Source organism: Trachypithecus francoisi, unplaced genomic scaffold (assembly GCF_009764315.1).
Source record: "Trachypithecus francoisi isolate TF-2019V2 unplaced genomic scaffold, Tfra_2.0 Lachesis_group2, whole genome shotgun sequence".
Taxonomy (NCBI): domain Eukaryota; kingdom Metazoa; phylum Chordata; class Mammalia; order Primates; family Cercopithecidae; genus Trachypithecus; species Trachypithecus francoisi.
In genome coordinates, this window is record NW_022681465.1 from 158,094,270 (window position 1) to 158,113,265 (window position 18,996).

Genomic DNA, 18,996 nt, shown 5'->3' on the forward strand with positions numbered 1-18,996 from the left:
TTACTCGGCTTAGGGCGCCCCTGCCTGAAAGACCTTTCTAGGCCAGTCGGGGTTCGGCACCCAATTGATGAGAGAGCGCGGCGCTTTCAGAGCTAGGGAAAGGTGAAAGCTCTCCCGTTCCCCGACTCCCCGGCCAGCCGCCCCCAGCAGCTCCTCGTCGCCTCCCGGCCTGGGCCCGCCCCGCCGTCTTCGGCCTGCCGTCAGGCGATCTCGGCGGCCAGCCCAGGCGCTGTGTGACGCCGCGCGCCCCGGGGTCCTCGGCGCCTGCGCCCTCTCCTATAAAGCAGACGCCGCGCCGCGACGCTGTAGTGGCTTCGTCCTCAGCTTTTCTCTTCCTCAGCTGACGTCTCCTAGCTCTCGTCAGCCTCCCGCCGGCAGTCTCCTTAACACCGAACACCGTGAGTAGCCGCCCACTGAGCTGGAAAGGGTCGTGGCGCCCGGATTGCATGCAGGCTGGCCTCACTGCTGCGGTTTGGGCCTGCCCGCGGCGGGCGGTGACTGGGCCTGGCCTTCTTTTGGGCCCGGTGGATCGTGTTGTCGACCCCGTTCTTCGGGAGACACCATCAGGTCTCGTTCACCCTCTCCGCCCCCGATTCAGCGAGGTCTCCTCTGGCCGCGCGTCCTCACAACGCTCCATAAGTGTGAGCCGAGCCCCGGGCTGGGCTTTCTCTGCACCGGCGGAGCGTCAGCCGGCGCGGAGCTCTGCTGCAAGGCCCAGGCTATGGCCGGGGCCCTCTCTTGGCCTTAAGCCTGCTGTCCCGGGGACCAGGGCGGGGGTGGCGGCGGGGTTGTGAATGGGGGTCCCTTGGCTGTCGTGAGCATGGACGTGTGTCGGTGTCTGGCTTTTGTGGTCGGGAGGGAGAGCTGCGGTGGTGGTCTGAGGCCGCCCGGTTCTTGGCTGCCATCCTTTCTCCCCCGTGTCTGGCGTCACTAGCTACCCGTCGGTCCTGGCTAACTGTGTGCGGGCGCCGAGTTTGTGCACATAGCCGCCTGTTCCTTCTAAATATTTCTTCGCGTTGTTTTGCTATAACTTGGAGTCGTTGAAATAACTATTGTGATAGCAGATACCATCTTCAGAGTGGTGTGACTTGTAGGAGCCTTAGCTGTGTATAACTTAACTCGAGGTGTCTGGCTTTTAAAGAAATAGGATGTCCACCTGCTTTGGTTCACTTTTAATGGGAACTTCACGTTTGGGTTTTAGGAACATGCATTTTTCCATTAGAGCGTCACAATAGAATGTATCTGTGTCATAGAACAATACAGTCTCCTCCACTGTGCAGTCTAAATGCAGTGTCAGAATTTCGGGTCACTTAAAACGCAGGGTTTTTTTCCCCTTTATGATGTGATAGAACCCACTTTATGCTGGCCATGGAGAGTTATTTACAAGTGCGGGAGCCTTTAGGCCTCTTTCTTTAGAATGGAATTGTTTTGAAAACATTTCAAATCAAAATTTCATCCATTATTACTTAAAAATTTTGCACTTTATTCTACTGTAACACTAAAACTTATCTTTTAGTTTAGTATTACCAAGTGCATCGAATTACAGATTTAACCGATTGCCTACCTGCTATTTAGTAAGATCTCAACTCCCTTAAGAGTAACCCAATCCACGAATTTGACTATGACTAAGCACTTGAGTTATTTGAAAGAAATATGAAACGGTCGTCTTGTTTTTAGAGTAATTTTATCAACTGCATTGTTAGACTTGTGATTCTGCACTGTTCATTTCAGTACTATCTGATATAAAAATTACATGTTTAAATGTTTTATAATTAAAAATTGGACTCACGTTAAAATATTTTCTTTTGGAGATACCTTTTGTTGTTGTCTTGTCACAGGAAGGGTCCTCTACTCTGGATCCTTCTCCATTGAGCAGGGACAACGGCATTATTGGCAAGCACTAAGCAACATGGAGAAGCAGACATGTTTGTGAATTGCAAAGTGAAATCTGATTCTCTCCAACCATGGATGAGTGAGAGTAGGATATTTCAGTGGCTGATTTTAAAACATGCGTTACTTTTTTGCTTCCTTTGCCTAAAAACCTGTTTGCTTTGGGGTTGGGGACAATTGTCTCAGAGAAGTTGAATGAATATTTTAACTGATGTAATGGGTCATAAGTCTTTGAACATAAAATGGGTGTGATGCATGTTTTAAATGCCAAATGATACACTTTTGTGAAAATATATGCGATTTTTAATACAACACACCTAGAAAACTTCAGAGGTACCATAAGTTAATAGTGACATCATTGGATTATGAATACTTGAGAAGCATGGGCCTTTTAAAAGTTGTATGTGAATTTTAAGAGGCCTTGAATTAATCTGTACCAGGTATTGCTACTCTTTTTGTTGTTGTTTTTCTTTTTTGTATGTTTTCTTTTTTAAAAAAAGAATTTGAAGATGGTAAGAAATTGTTGGACTTTTAATTTTAAATTCTTTTTTTTTTTTTTTTTTTTTGCCAGAACTCAAGTCCTTTGAAATTAATTGCTTAACTTTTTTTTTTTTTTTTTTTTTTTTTGACACGGAGTCTCGCTCTGCCACCCAGGCTGGAGTACAGTGGCGCGGTCTCGGCTCACTGCAAGCTCTGCCTCCTGGGTTCACGCCATTCTCCTGCCTCAGCCTCCCAAGTAGCTGGGACTACAGGCGCCCGCCACCATGCCTGGCTAATTTTTTGTATTTTTGGTAGAGACGGGGTTTCACCATGTTAGCCAGGATGGTCTCGATCTCCTGACCTCGTGATCCACCCGCCTCGGCCTCCCAAAGTGCTGGGATTATAGGCTTGAGCCACCGCGCCCAGCCTGATTGCTTAACTTTTTATGTAAGATTATCTTTTTCCTAGTGACTCATAATTAATCTGAATTAATAAATGCATTTTCAGAGCAAGTAATAGGTTATTATTATGGAGCTCTTGCCAAGAGATCTCAAAGTTGGTCAGCTGGACAGTCAGTACTGAAAGATAAAAAGCGCTCTGAAATGAAGCTTCTTACTAGATTTAGGGAATTGTACTCACATCTGCTTATCTTTAAATCATTTTATTCTTGTGTATATGGTCTTGCATTGCCTCAGACATAAATCAGCATATTCTGATTTACTCTCTGGATCTGAACTCATCTTCACAGGTAGGTCTCACTGTGGGGAAAATTTCTATCTTATTTGGTAGCCTTGTTTATTTTGGACTGACCTTCCTTAGGTTTGCATGTAGTTAATTGTGGCAGTTAACTGTTCAAATGGAAGTCCAGTATTCATTGGGAGACGAAAGGCAGGCAGAAAGCAAATACAAATATGTATGTTTTATTAAATTTATACCAATAGTAAGTTCAGTAGGGCAGGCCTTAAAAGCTTCTGTTCCTGGTAGTTATACTTTGAAAAAAGTTAATAGAAATACTTGCAGGCTAACCTGTGAATAACTACTTACAACAGTGCTTTACAGGATTATGTATTGTAGGTCCTTAGAACTTTGTGGTCAATAAGTTATAGCCTTCTGACGGACTGTAGTTGATGAAATATCATGTAGAACTCTTTCTCAAATTTTACATCGAATGTACTTGTTTTTAGATGCCTTCAATTAAGTTGCAGAGTTCTGATGGAGAGATATTTGAAGTTGATGTGGAAATTGCCAAACAATCTGTGACTATTAAGACCATGTTGGAAGGTAAGTTCATTGGAAAACCTGGGTGGGGGGAAATGTGTAATTTGAGATAATTTGTGAATATTAAGTTTATATGAGCAGCAGGCTGTCATAAGGTGCTTGAGAGTATAAAGAGGTAAAGTTTACATTTTTTTCTTTATAACTTACATTTTTCTGATACAAGTCATCCTTTCTGCATTGTCTGAATTAGTGAGGGTTGTTCTGTAATTAAATGGATAAAATCATAAGGTGATAAACATTGAAGTGATTGCCAAGCCTTAGGCAATGGTTAATTTCTGTTCAAGTAAATTTGGATTCATAAGTTCCAGTGACAGAAATTAAAGTCTTTGGAAAAGAGATACCATCTTATAATGGTAGCTGAATAGAACACCTTATTTCAGTGGAGGGAGTGAGCTCTGTGGATTGCTATGTAGATTTTATTTATTTATTTATTTATTTGAGACGGAGTCTCACTCTTGCCCAGGCTGGAGTGCAGTGGTGCAGTCACGGCTCACTGCAGCCTCAACCTTCTCGGCTAAGCAATCCTCTCACCTCAGCCTCCTGAATAACTGGGACTACAGGCACGTGCCACCACATCCAGCTGATTTTCTTTGAGACAGATTTTTGCTCTTGTTGCCCAGCCTGAAGTGCGATGTTGCAATCTTGACTCACTGTAACCTTCGTCTCCCTGGTTCAAGCGATTCTCCTGCCTCAGCCTCCCGAATAGCTGGAATTAGAGGCTTGCGCCAGCAAGCCCAGCTAATTTTGTATTTTTTTTAGAGACGCGATTTCTCCATGTTGGTCAGGCTGGTGTCGAACTCCCAACCTCAGGTGATCCGCCCGCCTCAGCCTCCCAAAGTGCTGGGATCACAGGAGTGAGCTACCGTGCCCAGCCCCAGCTGAGTTTTTAATTTTTTTTTTTTTTTTGAGACGGAGTCTTGCTCTGTTGCCCAGGCTGGAGTGCAAGTGGCATGATCTCAGCTCACTGCAACCTCTGCCTTCCGGGTTCAAGTGATTCTCCTGCCTTAGCCTCCCAAGTAGCTGGGATTACAGGTGCACACCACCATGCCTGGCTAATTTTTGTGTTTTTAGTAGAAACAGGGTTTCACCATGTTGGTCAGGCTGGTCTCAAACTCGTGACCTCATGATCTGCCCGCCTGAGCCTCCCAAAATGCTGGGGATTACAGGCGTGAGCCACCACGCCCAGCCTAAATGTTACCCTGGCTGTTCTCACACTTATAGATAACTCAAGCCATCTTCCCACCTCAGCACCCCAAAGTACTAGGAAGAGCCACATTACAGGCATGAGCCACTGTGCCAGGCAGAATTTTTTTTTTTTTAAACAAGGTTTCTCTTTTGTCCATTTTGTCATTCCCCTGAAACTGCTATAAAGTATATATGCAGCACAAGGAAGTGAGTTAGAAAACAGATCTTGAAACTCACTAGTTAATGTGGATCTCTTTTAAGTATTACCAGTGGGGTGATACAAATCAGTGTCTGGAATTGATGAAAAAAACTCAGTAGTATTGAGTGTTCTTAGTACTTAAATGTCAGAGGTTTTTTACGTAGGGAAGATCAGTAGCTTATAAATACTTAAACGAAGAGAAGGGTTATATGCCAACATTGGTGCTGGTGAAAAGAAGGTAAGTGAGACATGGCCTTTGCCCTTGAAGAACTTATAAACTAGGAGGGAAGCCAGACACAAACAACACAAACTTGTCACATGGTGTAATTAGCACATTAACAAAGTTGCATGCCAAGTGGCTCCGTGGGAACATCTTGGCTAGTGTTATGCTTCAGTCTTGAAGAGATTGCAGTATGTAGTACTGGTGAGGATATTTCTTCTATTTATTTATTTTTTTGAGGCTGAGTTTTGCTCTTGTTGCCCAGCCTGGTGTGCAGAGGTGCGATCTCAGCTCACTGCCACCTCTGCCTCCGAGGTTCAAGCACTTCTCCTGCCTCAGCCTCCCAGGTAGCTGGGATTACAGGCATGTGCCACCATGCCCAGCTCATTTTGTATTTTTAGTAGAGACGAGGTTTCTCCATGTTAGGCTGGTCTCAAACTCCTGACCTCAGGTGATCCTCCCACGTCAGCCTCCCAATGTGTTGGAATTACAGGCGTGAGCCATTAAGCCCAGCTGAGATGATATTTAAATCCAGTAAAATTAGGATGTTTTGGGAGATCATTCTGAAGTAAAGTAGACAGGGTGTGCTAGGGAAAGTAAAAATAAGGTTTTCAGTTAGAGTGGGATGGAATTGCGATACTGTAGTTGGTAGAGCTGAAAATGGGTTTGAGAGGAATGGAGAAGAAAATGACTTTGAGCTTAAACCATGTTTGAGATTCCTTCAGAAGATCTATGTAGCAGTCTACTGGGTGATTGAGTTTGTGAATATTGGCCCCAGAGTTAGACTGCTAGAGATAAGGAGACTTGTTTTATATATTGGGTTATGGGAGTTTAACTCTGGAAGATGATGATATTGGAGCTGGGGTGCTAAAGAGTATAGAAGTCAGTAGTAGAGAATTAGTAGAGTAGGATTTGTGCAAGTTAAGGGAAAAGGGGACATTTCTAGGTGACTAGAGTGATTGCCAGATTTATATACTGTAGACTGGTCCTTAGAATTTCATAGTTAATAAGTTAGAGGACTTCTAGCTGCAGATACTTAGGTGTGGTAGAGGCAGAAGCTGAATTACAGAGATGTGTCTTCCGTTTTGTTTTCTACGTGGGTGACATCTGTTTTTTGATAAAAGCTTAGAATTCTCTTTAGTAACTGGTACCAATCATGGTGGCCCTTAAAGTCCTGTATTCTGGTAACTTAAGATAACTTCTACTAAGTTGTAAACTGCTTGGTACATCCCATAGTCACTGTTCATCAAGTACCTATTGAATGAAGAAGTATGTTATGCTCACTAAAAAAAAGTGAAAGTAATCCAAGTGTCCCTAAAAGGCCAAGTGAGTAAGGTTTTATCCAGAAGATGTAGAAACTGATACCTGAATTGCTGCCCGAATACTTGCTTTGGCATTGAAAGTGTTCTTTATTTTATCTTGGTGCCTGACACACTAATCTGTCCTGTGCTGCTTCAAAGAAGCATTTGCCAATTTTAAAAACATAGGGCATCTTGAAGACTTACCATGCCAACTTTGATCACTGAAGTAAGTGGACTGATAGGCAGTTAGCAACAGTTAAATTATTCTTTTACTCCATTGCCTTTGGGAATCAGATGAATGGTTTTATCTTAAGTACCAATGGCTTACATAAGATTCTGGCCTCTTGAGGACTGGAGTCTTTTGAATTTGGCAACTTACTGCTTTTCTTGTTTTCCATCTGCAGTATCTCTGGTTATGGGTTTTATGTGACTTAGAAAACAAAAATAAAACCTTTTAATCCACAGGACAATCAGAAGCGAGACTCCTGGCACATTTACATGTGGATTGGATGATTAGTTCAGGTCCAGGGTACAGTATCAGGATACAGATGTCTTTCAGAAGTCCCTGAAACTGAATAGCGTAAAGGAATGACTGTTGCTACTTGTGCTTTTAGTCTGAAAGCAAAAAATATTGTACATCCTTAGTTTAAATGCTGGAGGATTTAAAGAGGATTGCTTGAGTCCAGGAGTTCAAAACCAGCCTGGACAACATAGCAAGACCCTGTCTTTACAAAAAATAAAAAATTAGCTTTACGATCCTTTACAGTCATAAAAGCCTTGTTTTTTTATTATTATTATTTTTTTGAGATGGAGTTTCACTCTTATTGCCCAGGCTGGAGTGCAGTGGCACAATCTCGGCTCACTGCAATCTCTGCCTCATGGGTTCGAGCAGTTCTGCTGACTCAGCCTCCCAAGTAGCTGGGATTACAGGCACGTGCCACCACCATGCCCAGCTTTTTTTTTTTTTTTGAGACGGAGTCTCACTCTGTCACCCAGGCTAGAGTGCAATGGCACAATCTCGGCTCACTGCAACCTCTGCCTCCTGGGTTCAAGTGATTCTTCTGCCTCAGCCTTCTGAGTAGTTGGGACTACAGGCGTGCAGCACCACACCCGGCTAGTTTTTTGTATTTTTAGTAGAGATGGGGTTTCACCGTGTTGGTCAGGCTGGTCTCGAACTCCTGACCTTGTGATCTGCCTGCCTCTGTCTCCCAAAGTGCTGGGATTACAGGCATGAGCCACCACACCTGGCCAATTTGTTTGTATTTTTAGTAGAAATGGGGTTTCACCATGTTAGCCAGGCTGGTCTCGAACTCCTGACTTCAGGTGATCCACCCACCTTGGCCTCCCAAAGTACTGGGATTACATGCGTGAGCCACCGTGCCTGGCCAAAAGCCTTATTTTTAGTGTGAGTTAAGCCTCATTCCAAATTACATTTGGATCTAAACAAGCTGGTTTTCTGTATGTTTCCTCTGATATCTTAGTTCTCAAGACCAAAGTATTTTACATTTTATAACTTCTTTCTCTCACCTGATGAAAAAGATTTCATACTTGTTCAGGAAAGACATAAGCGACTTGTTCCACACAGAGCTTTACATGAGACATTGTCATTTTACAGTTTTACTCTAAGCTGAGATAGGATCAGGGATAGGCATTGGTGGGAGGGAGAAGAGAGCGGAGATGAGTGAATCCATCCATGCAAGATAACATGAATTATTTTTGAATCTACTCTCATCTTTACCACTCCACTGGAACTGCTTATAAATAAAGCTCAGTGAACCCCATGTCATCAAGTGCATTGTCCATTTTCAGTTCTTATCTAGACCTGTTGACATTATTTGATGCTTGATTATTCCCCTCTTCACTTGGTTCCTAAAATTCCACTTAGTACTTACCTCACACCCTTCTGTCTTCCAGTCTTTAAAGCCTGCAGTTCCCCAGGGCTTCATCTTTGGACCTCTTCACTATATCTATACACATTCATTTGCTTGATCATAGTGTCATAGCATTATAAACCATCTATACACCAATTCCCAAACTTACTTACAGTTCTGATTTCTTCTCTTGATTTCTGGACTTGAACATACAACTGCCCTTGGATATCTAATAATTTACATTTAGGAAACTAGAGCTCTTGATCCTCTCTTCCTAAAAATAATAGTTCCTCTGTCAGCCTTCCCCTTATCAATTGGTGGCAACTTCATCCTTTTCATGCCATAAACCTTAGTGTTAACTCGTTTCACATTCTACTTGGCTTCTGTTGGCAAATTCTATTGTTTCTACCTTCAAAATGCAGACAGAATTAGGTCATTTCTTACCACCTCCTTAGCTACAAACCTTGTCCAGGCTATCATCTTGTGCCTGGATTATTGATAGCCCCATAATTGTGTCCCTTAACCTATGTACTTTAACTTCCTTACACATAATATTAACTCTTTCTCATATATCCTGTTGGAAAAAAGCGATTTCTATTTTTATTTGGATAATTTTTTTTAACCTTGTTAAAAACCTTAATCTTGGGATCATACCATTATGTTTGGAGCTGTCTGCCTTGTTTTTGTCAGTGGCTGCATGGTTGTGTGTGTGTGTGTGTATGTGTGTGTGTGTGTATTTTTAGTGTTTTTAGTGTGTGTATGTATACACACATCTGTGGGTTTCAGATGTGAATAGATCGACATTTTATTAACTGTAATAGTTGTCCTTATTTTACTTTTTAAAATACAGTTCATCTGGAGAATTTGATGTAAAGGGGTAAGGAAGGGTCCATCTTTAATTTTTTCAGATGGCTGCCCAGTCATTCAAGCCCAACTTACTAAATCACTTCTCCTCCTAATTAAGACCTTTTTTAAATGTAATATTCCTTTATTTGTCTACTCACACAAGTTTATGTAGTTTTGGGTGGTTTTATGGACTCCATCGTTAGGAGCCACCAATTTTTAAATGCTCCTAAGAGAGCTGTTCTAAGTAAAGTCCTTTTTATATTCTTTCAGACATGTCTTAAAAGTTAGAGTCGTCCCTTGGTATCCATGGGGGATTGGTTTTAGGACACCCCTGTGGATACCAAAATCCACCAGTACTCAAGTCTCTTATAATAGTATAGTGTTGCCATATAACATATGCACATCACCTTGTATACTTAAAATCCTCTCTAGATTACTTACAATACCAAATACAATGTAAATGCTATGTAAGTAGTTTTTATACTGTATTGTTTAGGGAATAATGACAAGGAAACAAGTCTACATGTTTAGTACAGACACAGCCATCCTTTTTTTTTTCCCAGTATGTTCAATCTGTGGTTGGTTGAATCCACAGGTGTAGAACTCATGGATATGGGGGCTGACTCTTATGTTTTGAGACATAGCTTGGTTGGTATAAGTATTATAATGGAATTAGAAAATAGAAACTTTCTTCTGGTTTTCTTAGATTTGGGAATGGATGATGAAGGAGATGATGACCCAGTTCCTCTACCAAATGTGAATGCAGCAATATTAAAAAAGGTAAGGTCTTTAAAGAGTTTAAGTTCATTCTGCTTAATATATAACACTAATTGATTAATATAAGTAATTCAACAATCTATGTTAGAATTTACTGCTTAAAATTTTAAATTTGAATGTTCTTAAAACGCTTACTTGAGTGATGTTTGTATGTTCTTTTTTTTTTTTTTTTTTTTGAGACGGAGTCTCGCTCTGTCGCCCAGGCTGGAGTGCAGTGGCCAGATCTCAGCTCACTGCAAGCTCCGCCTCCCGGGTTTACGCCATTCTCCTGCCTCAGCCTCCGGGTAGCTGGGACTACAGGCGCCCGCCACCGCGCCCGGCTAGTTTTTTGTATTTTTTTAGTAGAGACGGGGTTTCACCGTGTTAGCCAGGATGGTCTCGATCTCCTGACCTCATGATCCGCCCGTCTCGGCCTCCCAAAGTGCTGGGATTACAGGCTTGAGCCACCGCGCCCGGCCTGTATGTTCTTAAAATATACAGAAAAAAGTTCTATCTGCTTTCTTGCCACAGTTGACTATTGTCATTTATTGGGCATCTGTACTGTGTATACCTATGCAAACACTTCTCTAGGAAGGATGATCTACATGTAGAATATCTGGATCACAGGTCGGCTTATATACCTAAACTTTGGTAGATATTGTTAAATAGTCTTCTGTAAAGATACCACTTCTAGAGCATGGTGGAATTGAATTGTGACTATCTTTCTTAGATTTATAATTTTGAAATGGCTAAAGTCATAAGACAGGAATATGTAACCCTTTGTTCCCATTTCTGTCCTTATCTATTCCAGTCCCCTTTCCGGTAGCAGTTTATCCTTTTAGTATTTGTAATACAGGTATTAACAAGTAAGTGTGTTTTCCCCCCGCTTTTTTTTTTTTTTTTGAGACCGGCATCTTGCTCTGTTGCTAGGTTGTAGTGCAGTGGCATGATCTTGGCTCACTGCAACCTCTGCCTTCCGGGTTCAAGTGATTCTCCTGCCTTAGCCTCCCAAGTAGCTGGGACTACAGGTGCACACCACCATGCCCAGCTAATTTTTGTATTTTCAGTAGAGACGGGGTTTCACCATGTTGGCCAGGATGGTTTTGATCTCTTGACCTCGTGATCTGCCCACCTCGGCCTCCCAAAGTGCTGGGATTACAGGCGTGAGCCACCGTACCCAGTCTTTTCCCCCATTCTTAAGGTAGCAAACTATACATTTCTATGTTTGTTTGTTTTTTTTTTCCATATAACAAAATGAAAGGTGATTTGTCTGTGTTTTTTCTTTTTTTTTTTGAGATGGAGTCTCGCCCTGTGGCCCAGGCTGGAGTGCAGTGGTGTGATCTTAGCTGACTGCAGCCTCTGCCTTCTAGGTTCAAGTAATTCTCCCTGCCTCAGCCTCCCGAATAGCTGGGATTACAGACACCCACCACCATGCCGGTAATTTTTGTATTTTTTAGTAGAGACAGGTTTTCACCATGTTGCCAGGTTGGTCTCCAACTCCTGACCTCAGGTGATTTCCCTGCCTTGGCCTCCCAAAGTGCTGGGATTACAGGTGGAGCCACCATGCCCGGCCAACCTGAATTTTTTTGTTTGTTTGTTTGTTTGTTTTTGATCTCACTGTGTTGCCCAGGCTGGAGAGCAGTGGCACAATTTCAGCTCACTGCAACCTCCACCTTCCAGGTTCAAGCAATTCTCCTGCCTCAGCCTCCCAAGTAGCTGGGATTACAGGCACCCGCTACCATGCCCAGCTAATTTTTTTATTTTTGTAGAGACTTCCTGGCGCCACCCGTTGTGAACCTAGGCATTAGTTTCTTATATATCCTTTTAAGAGGTTTTTATTTTTAAATTTTTATTTTTTGTTAGTAGTGGTAGTTTTTTTTTTTTTTTGACAGAATGTCACACTCTTGCCCAGATTGGAGTGCAATGGCACAGGGCTCACTACAGCGTCAACCTCCTGGGCTCAAGTGATTCTCTTGCATCAATCTTCTGAGTAGCTGGGACCGTCGGTGTGCATAACCACTCCTATCTCATTTTTGTATTTTTTTATAGAGACAGGGTTTCACCATGTTACCCAGGCTGGTCTTGAACTTCTGGGCTCAAGTAAGTCACCCACCTCGGCCTCCCAAAGTGCTAGGATTACAGGTGTGAGCCACAGTGCCCAGCCTATTATTATTATTATCATTTTTTGTAGAGATGGGGTCTCTCTGTATTGCCCAGGCTAGTCTTGAACTTCTGGCCTTAAGCAGTCATCCTGCCTCAGCCTTCCAAAGTGCTGGGATTACAAGTATGAGCCACTGTGCCCAAGTTTAGAGTGTTTTAAATGCCTGGATAAGCAAATATTAATTGACATTTGTTTCTTTTCTTATATAAGTGGAATACTTCTTTTTTTTTTTTTTTTTTTTTTTTTTGAGGCGGAGTCTCGCTCTGTCGCCCAGACTGGAATGCAGTGGCGCAATCTCGGCTCACTGCAAGCTCCGCCTCCCGGGTTCATGCCATTCTCCTGCCTTAGCCTCCCAAGTAGGTGGGACTACAGGCGCCTGCCACCTCGCCCGGCTAGTTTTTTGTATTTTTAGTAGAGACGGGGTTTCACCATGTTAGCCAGGATGGTCTCGATCTCCTGACCTCGTGATCCGCCCATCTCGGCCTCCCAAAGTGCTGGGATTACAGGCTTGAGCCACCGCGCCCGGCCAAGTGGAATACTTCTTAAGAAGCTATTATTTATTTCATTAAAAACCCTTAGCTGGTCGCGGTGGCTCACGCCTGTAATCCCAGCACTTTGGGAGGCCAAGGCGGGTGGATCATCTGAGGTCAGGAGTTCGAGACCAGCCTGGCCAACTAAAAATATTTTTAAAAATTAGCTGGGCATTGTGGCAGGTACCTGTAATCCCAGCTACTCAGGAGGCTGAGGCAGGAGAATTGCTTGAACCCAAGAGGTGGAGGTTGCAGTGAGCCAAGATAGCGCCATTGTACTCCAGCCTGGGCAACAAGAGTGAAACTCCGTCTCAAAATTAAAAACAAAAACCTTTTGCTGGCCAGGCACGGTGGCTCATACTTGTAATCCCAACACTTTGGGAGGGCAAGGTGGGTGAATTGCTTGAGTTCAGGAGTTTGCAACATGATGAAACGTTATGTCTACAGAAACAAAATACAAAAATGAGCCAGGCTACTTGGGAGGCTGAGGTGGGAGGATCGCTCAAGCACAGGAGGTCGAGTGAGCCATGATCACGGCACTGCATTCCAGCCTGGGTGACACAGTGAGACCTTGTCTCAAAAACAAACAAAAAACCCATTGCTTGGCTTTTCCTTATTGAAATTGTTTTCTTTTTTTTTTTTTTTTTTTTGTATCCTGGCAGTATAATTTCTTGACCCTGTCATTTTCTCTCAGCATTGTTTATTCCTCCAACATTTTGCTATGAAAAAGTTTTAACCATACAGAAAAATTGAAAGAATTTTTGTCACAGTAGACACCCATGTAGCCACTGCCTAGATTCTACAACTGAAAACACTTTCAGTATTGATTTTGGTCTTTATGCTGGTATTTATAGTCTAGGTAATCAGCTTCCTGAAACTTTATGAAGTAATTATTCTCCTATTAAGGGAATTTTGGGGCTTTTCCTGCTTTGTTCCTACACCCAATAGTCTTACACCTATGTCTGGGGTATTTGGAATTTCCTGGTTACAATACATGTACATATTCAGTTTTAACTGAGGAGTGCTGGATTAGCTTTCAAAGGGGTTATACCAATTTATACTCTCTATAGAGTTCGTGTTTCCTTTCCACTGTTGCCCAACAATTAGTATCAGTTTCTTGATTTTTTTCAATCTAGAGAAGTATCCATAGTGTTAGTTTTGCTTCTGGTAAAGTTGAGTGTTCCTTATGTTTGGCCTTTCACATTTCATTTATTGCCTGTACATATCATTAACCCATTTCTCTATAATGATTTTTTAAACATTTTACATTCTCTCGGCTAATCATTGTACATACTGCAGGTATCTTCCAGTCATTGTCCTGTCTAACTTTTCTTTTTGCATAGAAGCTTTTTAATGTAGTCAAGTACAGTACTCTGTCAGCATGGCTTGCTTTTATCTAATAAGATCTTCTCCCTTCTAGGGTTATAAAGATTCTTCATTTTTGCTTTTCAAGCTTGGCTGTTAATGGCTCAAGTCAACCTCTAGCTAGTTATTATTCCAGTATAGGGATAAGTTGTCCCAGCAGTGATTCGAATGAGTACCTTGTGACAAAATGCCACAGAGGAATGAACTTTTGTTGTTGTAGGTCATTCAGTGGTGCACCCACCACAAGGATGACCCTCCTCCTCCTGAAGATGATGAGAACAAAGAAAAGCGAACAGACGATATCCCTGTTTGGGACCAAGAATTCCTGAAAGTTGACCAAGGAACACTTTTTGAACTCATTCTGGTAAGTTTTTAATGTGTAAGATAGCTCTATTCCAGAGCCTTTAAACACTTCTTATAGATTTAAAAGTTGCTAACTTCATTGACACTGAATTTTAATACTCTCTAAATTCAAATGTAATGCCATATTTAAATCCACATATCAGTAACACACTAAATGTAAATGGTCTAAACACAGCTAAAAGGCAGAAATTACCAGATCAGAAAAGCAAGCTTAGCTATGCTGTCTATAAGAAACCCACTTTAAATATATAGACACAGCTAGGTTTAAAGAATGGAAGAAGATACACTACACTAACACGAGTCAAAAGAAAGCTGGAGTAACTATATTAAAATAGGTTTGGAGGGAAAGAATATTACCAGGGTTAAAGAGGATTATTTCATATTGATAAGGGGATCAGTTTTTTAAAAAGACGTAACAGTTATAAATGTTTATCTGCCTAGAAGCAGAACTTCCAAGAAGTGAAACAAAACTCAGTAGAACTCAAAGAAGTCCACAAAGTGACAATCCTAGAGATTTCAGCACCTCTCTCAGTTAATATAACTAGACAGAAATCAGGATAACTTGATATAACACTATTGACCAAATTGTCTTAATGGACATTTATAAAACATTTTATATATTTTTTTATTTTTATTTTTATTTCTATTTCTATTTTTTTTTTTTTTTGAGACAGAGTTTCACTCTTGTCACACAGGCTGGGTTGCAGTGGTGTGATTTTGGCTCACTGCAACCTCCACCTCCCGGGTTCAAGCGATTCTCCTGCCTTAGCCTTCTGAGTAGCTGAGATTACAGGCATGAGCCATCACACCCAGCTAATTTTTTATATTTTTAGTAGAGATGGGGTTTCATCATGCTGGCCAGGCTGGTCTCGAACTCCTAGCCTCAAGTGATCCACCCGCCTCACCCTCCCAAGTGTTGGGATTACAGGCGTGAGCCACTGCGCCTGGCCGAGACTTGTTTTATGGCCCAGGACATGGTCTGTCTTGGTAATATACATTTGAAAAGAATATGTATTCTGCTATCATTACATATAATGTTTTAGGCTGGGCACAGTGGCTCACACCTGTAATCCCAGCACTTTAGGAGGCCGAGACGGGAGGATCACAAGGTCAGGAAATCAAGACTGTCCTGGCTAACATGGTGAAATCCCATCTCTACTAAAAATACAAAAAATTAGCCGGGCGTGGTGGCAGGCACCTGTAGTCTCAGCTACTTGGGAGGCTGAGCAGGAGAATGGCGTGAACCCGGGAGGTGGAGCTTACAGTGAGTCAACATCGCACCACTGCCCTCCAGTGACAGAGCGAGAGTCCCATCTCAAAAATAAATAAATAAATAAATTAGCTGGGTGTGGAGGCATGCACCTGTAATCCCAGCTACTTGGGAGACTGAGGTAAGAGAATCGGCTGAACCTGGGAGGTGCAGGTTGCAGTAAGCTGAGATCATGCCACTGAATTCCAGCCTGGGTGACAGAGTGAGATGGTGTCTCAAAAAAAAAAAAAGTATCGTAAAAGGATTCAAGTCATACAAAGTTTGTCTTCTGACTGCAATGGAATTAGAAATCACAAACAGAAAGATATCTGGGGCTGGGCGCGGTGGCTCAAGCCTGTAATCCCAGCACTTTGGGAGGCCGAGACGGGCGGATCACAAGGTCAGGAGATCGAGACCATCCTGGCTAACATGGTGAAACCCCGTCTCTACTAAAAATACAAAAAACTAGCGGGCGACATGGCGGGCGCCTGTAGTCCCAGCTGCTTGGGAGGCTGAGGCAGGAGAATGGCGTGAACCCAGGAGGCGGAGCTTGCAGTGAGCTGAGACCCGGCCACTGCACTCCAGCCTGGGCGGCAGAGCGAGACTCCGTCTCAAAAAAAAAAAAAAAAAAAAAAAAAAGAAAGATATCTGGAAAAATCTGCACTACTTTTAAACTAACACATTTGCAGGTAAGCTACGGGTCAAAGAAGAAATAAAAAGAAAGTATTTTGAGCTGAATGGAAATAAAACACATGAAAAATCTGTGAGATGCAGCTAAAGAATTACTTAGAAGGAAACTGATGGAATGAAATACCTATATTATTAGAAAGGAAAAAAGTTTCAAATCGGTGATCTAAGCTTCCACCTTAAGAAACTAGTAAAGGATGAAATTAAAGTAAACAGAAGAATGAGAATATTAAAGGGCAGAAATCAATGAAATAGAAAACAGGTAAACAATAAAGTCAATGAAACCAAAACCTGTTTTTTAAAAAGAGATCAATAAAGTGTAGTGCTGTAACTGCTTATGTTTGAACTCTTCAAGTGTGGACAAATGTTTTTGCCAAGACCTGATGTGGTATTTGTGTGCATGTGTACACACATACACAACAGTAGTGGCCGTTATTTAACATTTGAGCTAGTATAGTTTGGTTAAGGAAGCAGAGGGATGCAACATTATAGAGGTGTAACAAAGAAGGTCACATAAAAGTCTTTCACAGAACTTATGAGTGATTTATTCTCCCTTTAATTTAAAATTAGCATTTTAAGCTTTATTAGATATGGAGTGTCAATCATTAACTTTGGATTTAGTTTAAAACATCAAGTATACTTTAAGGAAAACAACTGTGTCTTTACAGGCTGCAAACTACTTAGACATCAAAGGTTTGCTTGATGTTACATGCAAGACTGTTGCCAATATGATCAAGGGGAAGACTCCTGAGGAGATTCGCAAGACCTTCAATATCAAAAATGACTTTACTGAAGAGGAGGAAGCCCAGGTAGATAGCACAAAGTTTTGTCTTTGATCACATGCTCTTAAAAAGGGACTAACGCCTATAACATGCCAGGAAAAGAGGTGACTGTATCAAGTAGTCTTGATACTTCAGGGATAATATGTACTTTATGTGTCTTAAACATACTCTTACTGGTCTGTCTTTATGAATCTGAACACTTAGGTGATACTGCATTTTAAGCATAAGAACAATTAGTTTTCAATGAGAAGAGCTCTTGTTACTGTATTAACAGTTACTAGTTTTGGCACCTGCAACTTTCTGTGTAGACCATACATATCTGACTTCAGAAAAGCAAGCCCTATACAGAAGTGTATGCTAGGGTACTTTAGAGTAACTTAATGAGGGGAGGAAATGAAATAATAGATCAGAATGATTTTGTTGACATGACTACAGACTGAAATTATGCGAATGAATTAACTGAATTTGCTCTGTTGACTTCAGTAAATTGCCCATTGCTTTTGCTTTGTTCATAATTTCAGCAGGGCAGAATAAAAACCATGGGAGGCAAAGAAAGGAAATCCGGAAATATAGTCTTAATCTGATGTTATTCTAATTTTCCATCTGTTCTCAGTTCTGACTCAACTCACTGGCTGTCAATGAATCAGTAGGTAGTATTATAAGTCTTAGGAAAGACTACTCAAGTTAAGGTACTTCCTTATATTCATCTCTTTTAGGTACGCAAAGAGAACCAGTGGTGTGAAGAGAAGTGAAATGTTGTGCCTGACACTGTAACACTGTAAGGATTGTTCCAAATACTAGTTGCACTGCTCTGTTTATAATTGTTAATATTAGACAAACAGTAGACAAATGCAGCAGCAAGTCAATTGTATTAGCAGAATATTGTCCTCATTGCATGTGTAGTTAGAGTATAGATTCCAAACCTATGGCTGAGTTTCTTCTAGTATGATCGAAAGTTTCTTTTTTCTTTGCTCTGAATAAAACTGAACTGTGGGTTCTCTATAAGTGGCATTTTGGGCTTTCCCTCTTTTTTGTAAAGCAATTTCTGCCTAGTTTATTGTCCAGTTAACTTTAGTGACCTTTTGAAAGTTGGCATTGTAAATAAAACAAGTTGCAAAAAAGTTTTTTGGAATAGAATTAACAAAATACTCTCTTTATTCATGAGTTGGGAACTGGAAAAAGGCTTCTTGAGGTAAATGTTCTGAGTGGAGTTACTAGGATGTCTTCCAGCCTCCTGCAGTCAAGGAGTACCACTGTATTGATTAACCTGTATGTAGCAGGGCTCCCTTCATTGCATCTGAGGACGTGTTTTCTTTTTCTTTAATTTTATTTTTAATCCTTTTAGTTTTAAATATATTGCCTAGAGACTCAGTTACTACCCAGTTTGTGGGTTTTTGGGAGAAATGTAACTGGATAGTTTGTTAGCTTTTCAATTAAAAAGACACTTAACCCATGTGGGATGTCATCTTTTTATAATCAGTGTTCCCATGTGGGGAAAATTATTCACACTACTTGCATGTAAAAAATAATTTAACTTTTATCATTAAAATATGTGGTAAAACCCAGAAAGCATCCATCATGAATGCAAGATACTTTCAATAAAAAGTAAGTTATATAGTAGGTAGTTAAGTTTGCTTTTGTGGACTTAAATGTGTCTCTTCACTTAAATGGGTTGAATGTGTATATATATTTGTTTAGCTTGAAAAGACTTATTTCATATCCTAGCTCACTGGAGGCTGCTGACATAACCGTAACTTCTGTCCCTTCTAATTGTCATTTATATGCCTAACTGGAGCTAGTACTTTAATTCTTAACACAACATTACTCTGTCAT

General features: G+C 41.4%; 1 protein-coding gene across 2 annotated transcripts; it reads left to right on the forward strand.

The window, feature by feature from the left end:
* Positions 1-224: 224 nt before the first annotated feature.
* Positions 225-18,778, forward strand: SKP1 (S-phase kinase associated protein 1). 2 transcript variants are annotated; one of them, XM_033181222.1, is made up of 6 exons: positions 225-398; positions 3,555-3,651; positions 9,977-10,050; positions 14,303-14,446; positions 17,050-17,190; positions 17,880-18,778. In XM_033181222.1, the coding sequence occupies exons 2-6, from the start codon at positions 3,555-3,557 to the stop codon at positions 17,913-17,915; spliced, it is 492 nt and encodes a 163-aa protein (XP_033037113.1). In that variant the 5' UTR covers positions 225-398; the 3' UTR covers positions 17,916-18,778. The 2 variants fall into 2 exon arrangements, with proteins under 2 accessions (XP_033037113.1, XP_033037114.1); XM_033181223.1 differs by having other exon boundaries at positions 268-567.
* Positions 18,779-18,996: the final 218 nt, after the last annotated feature.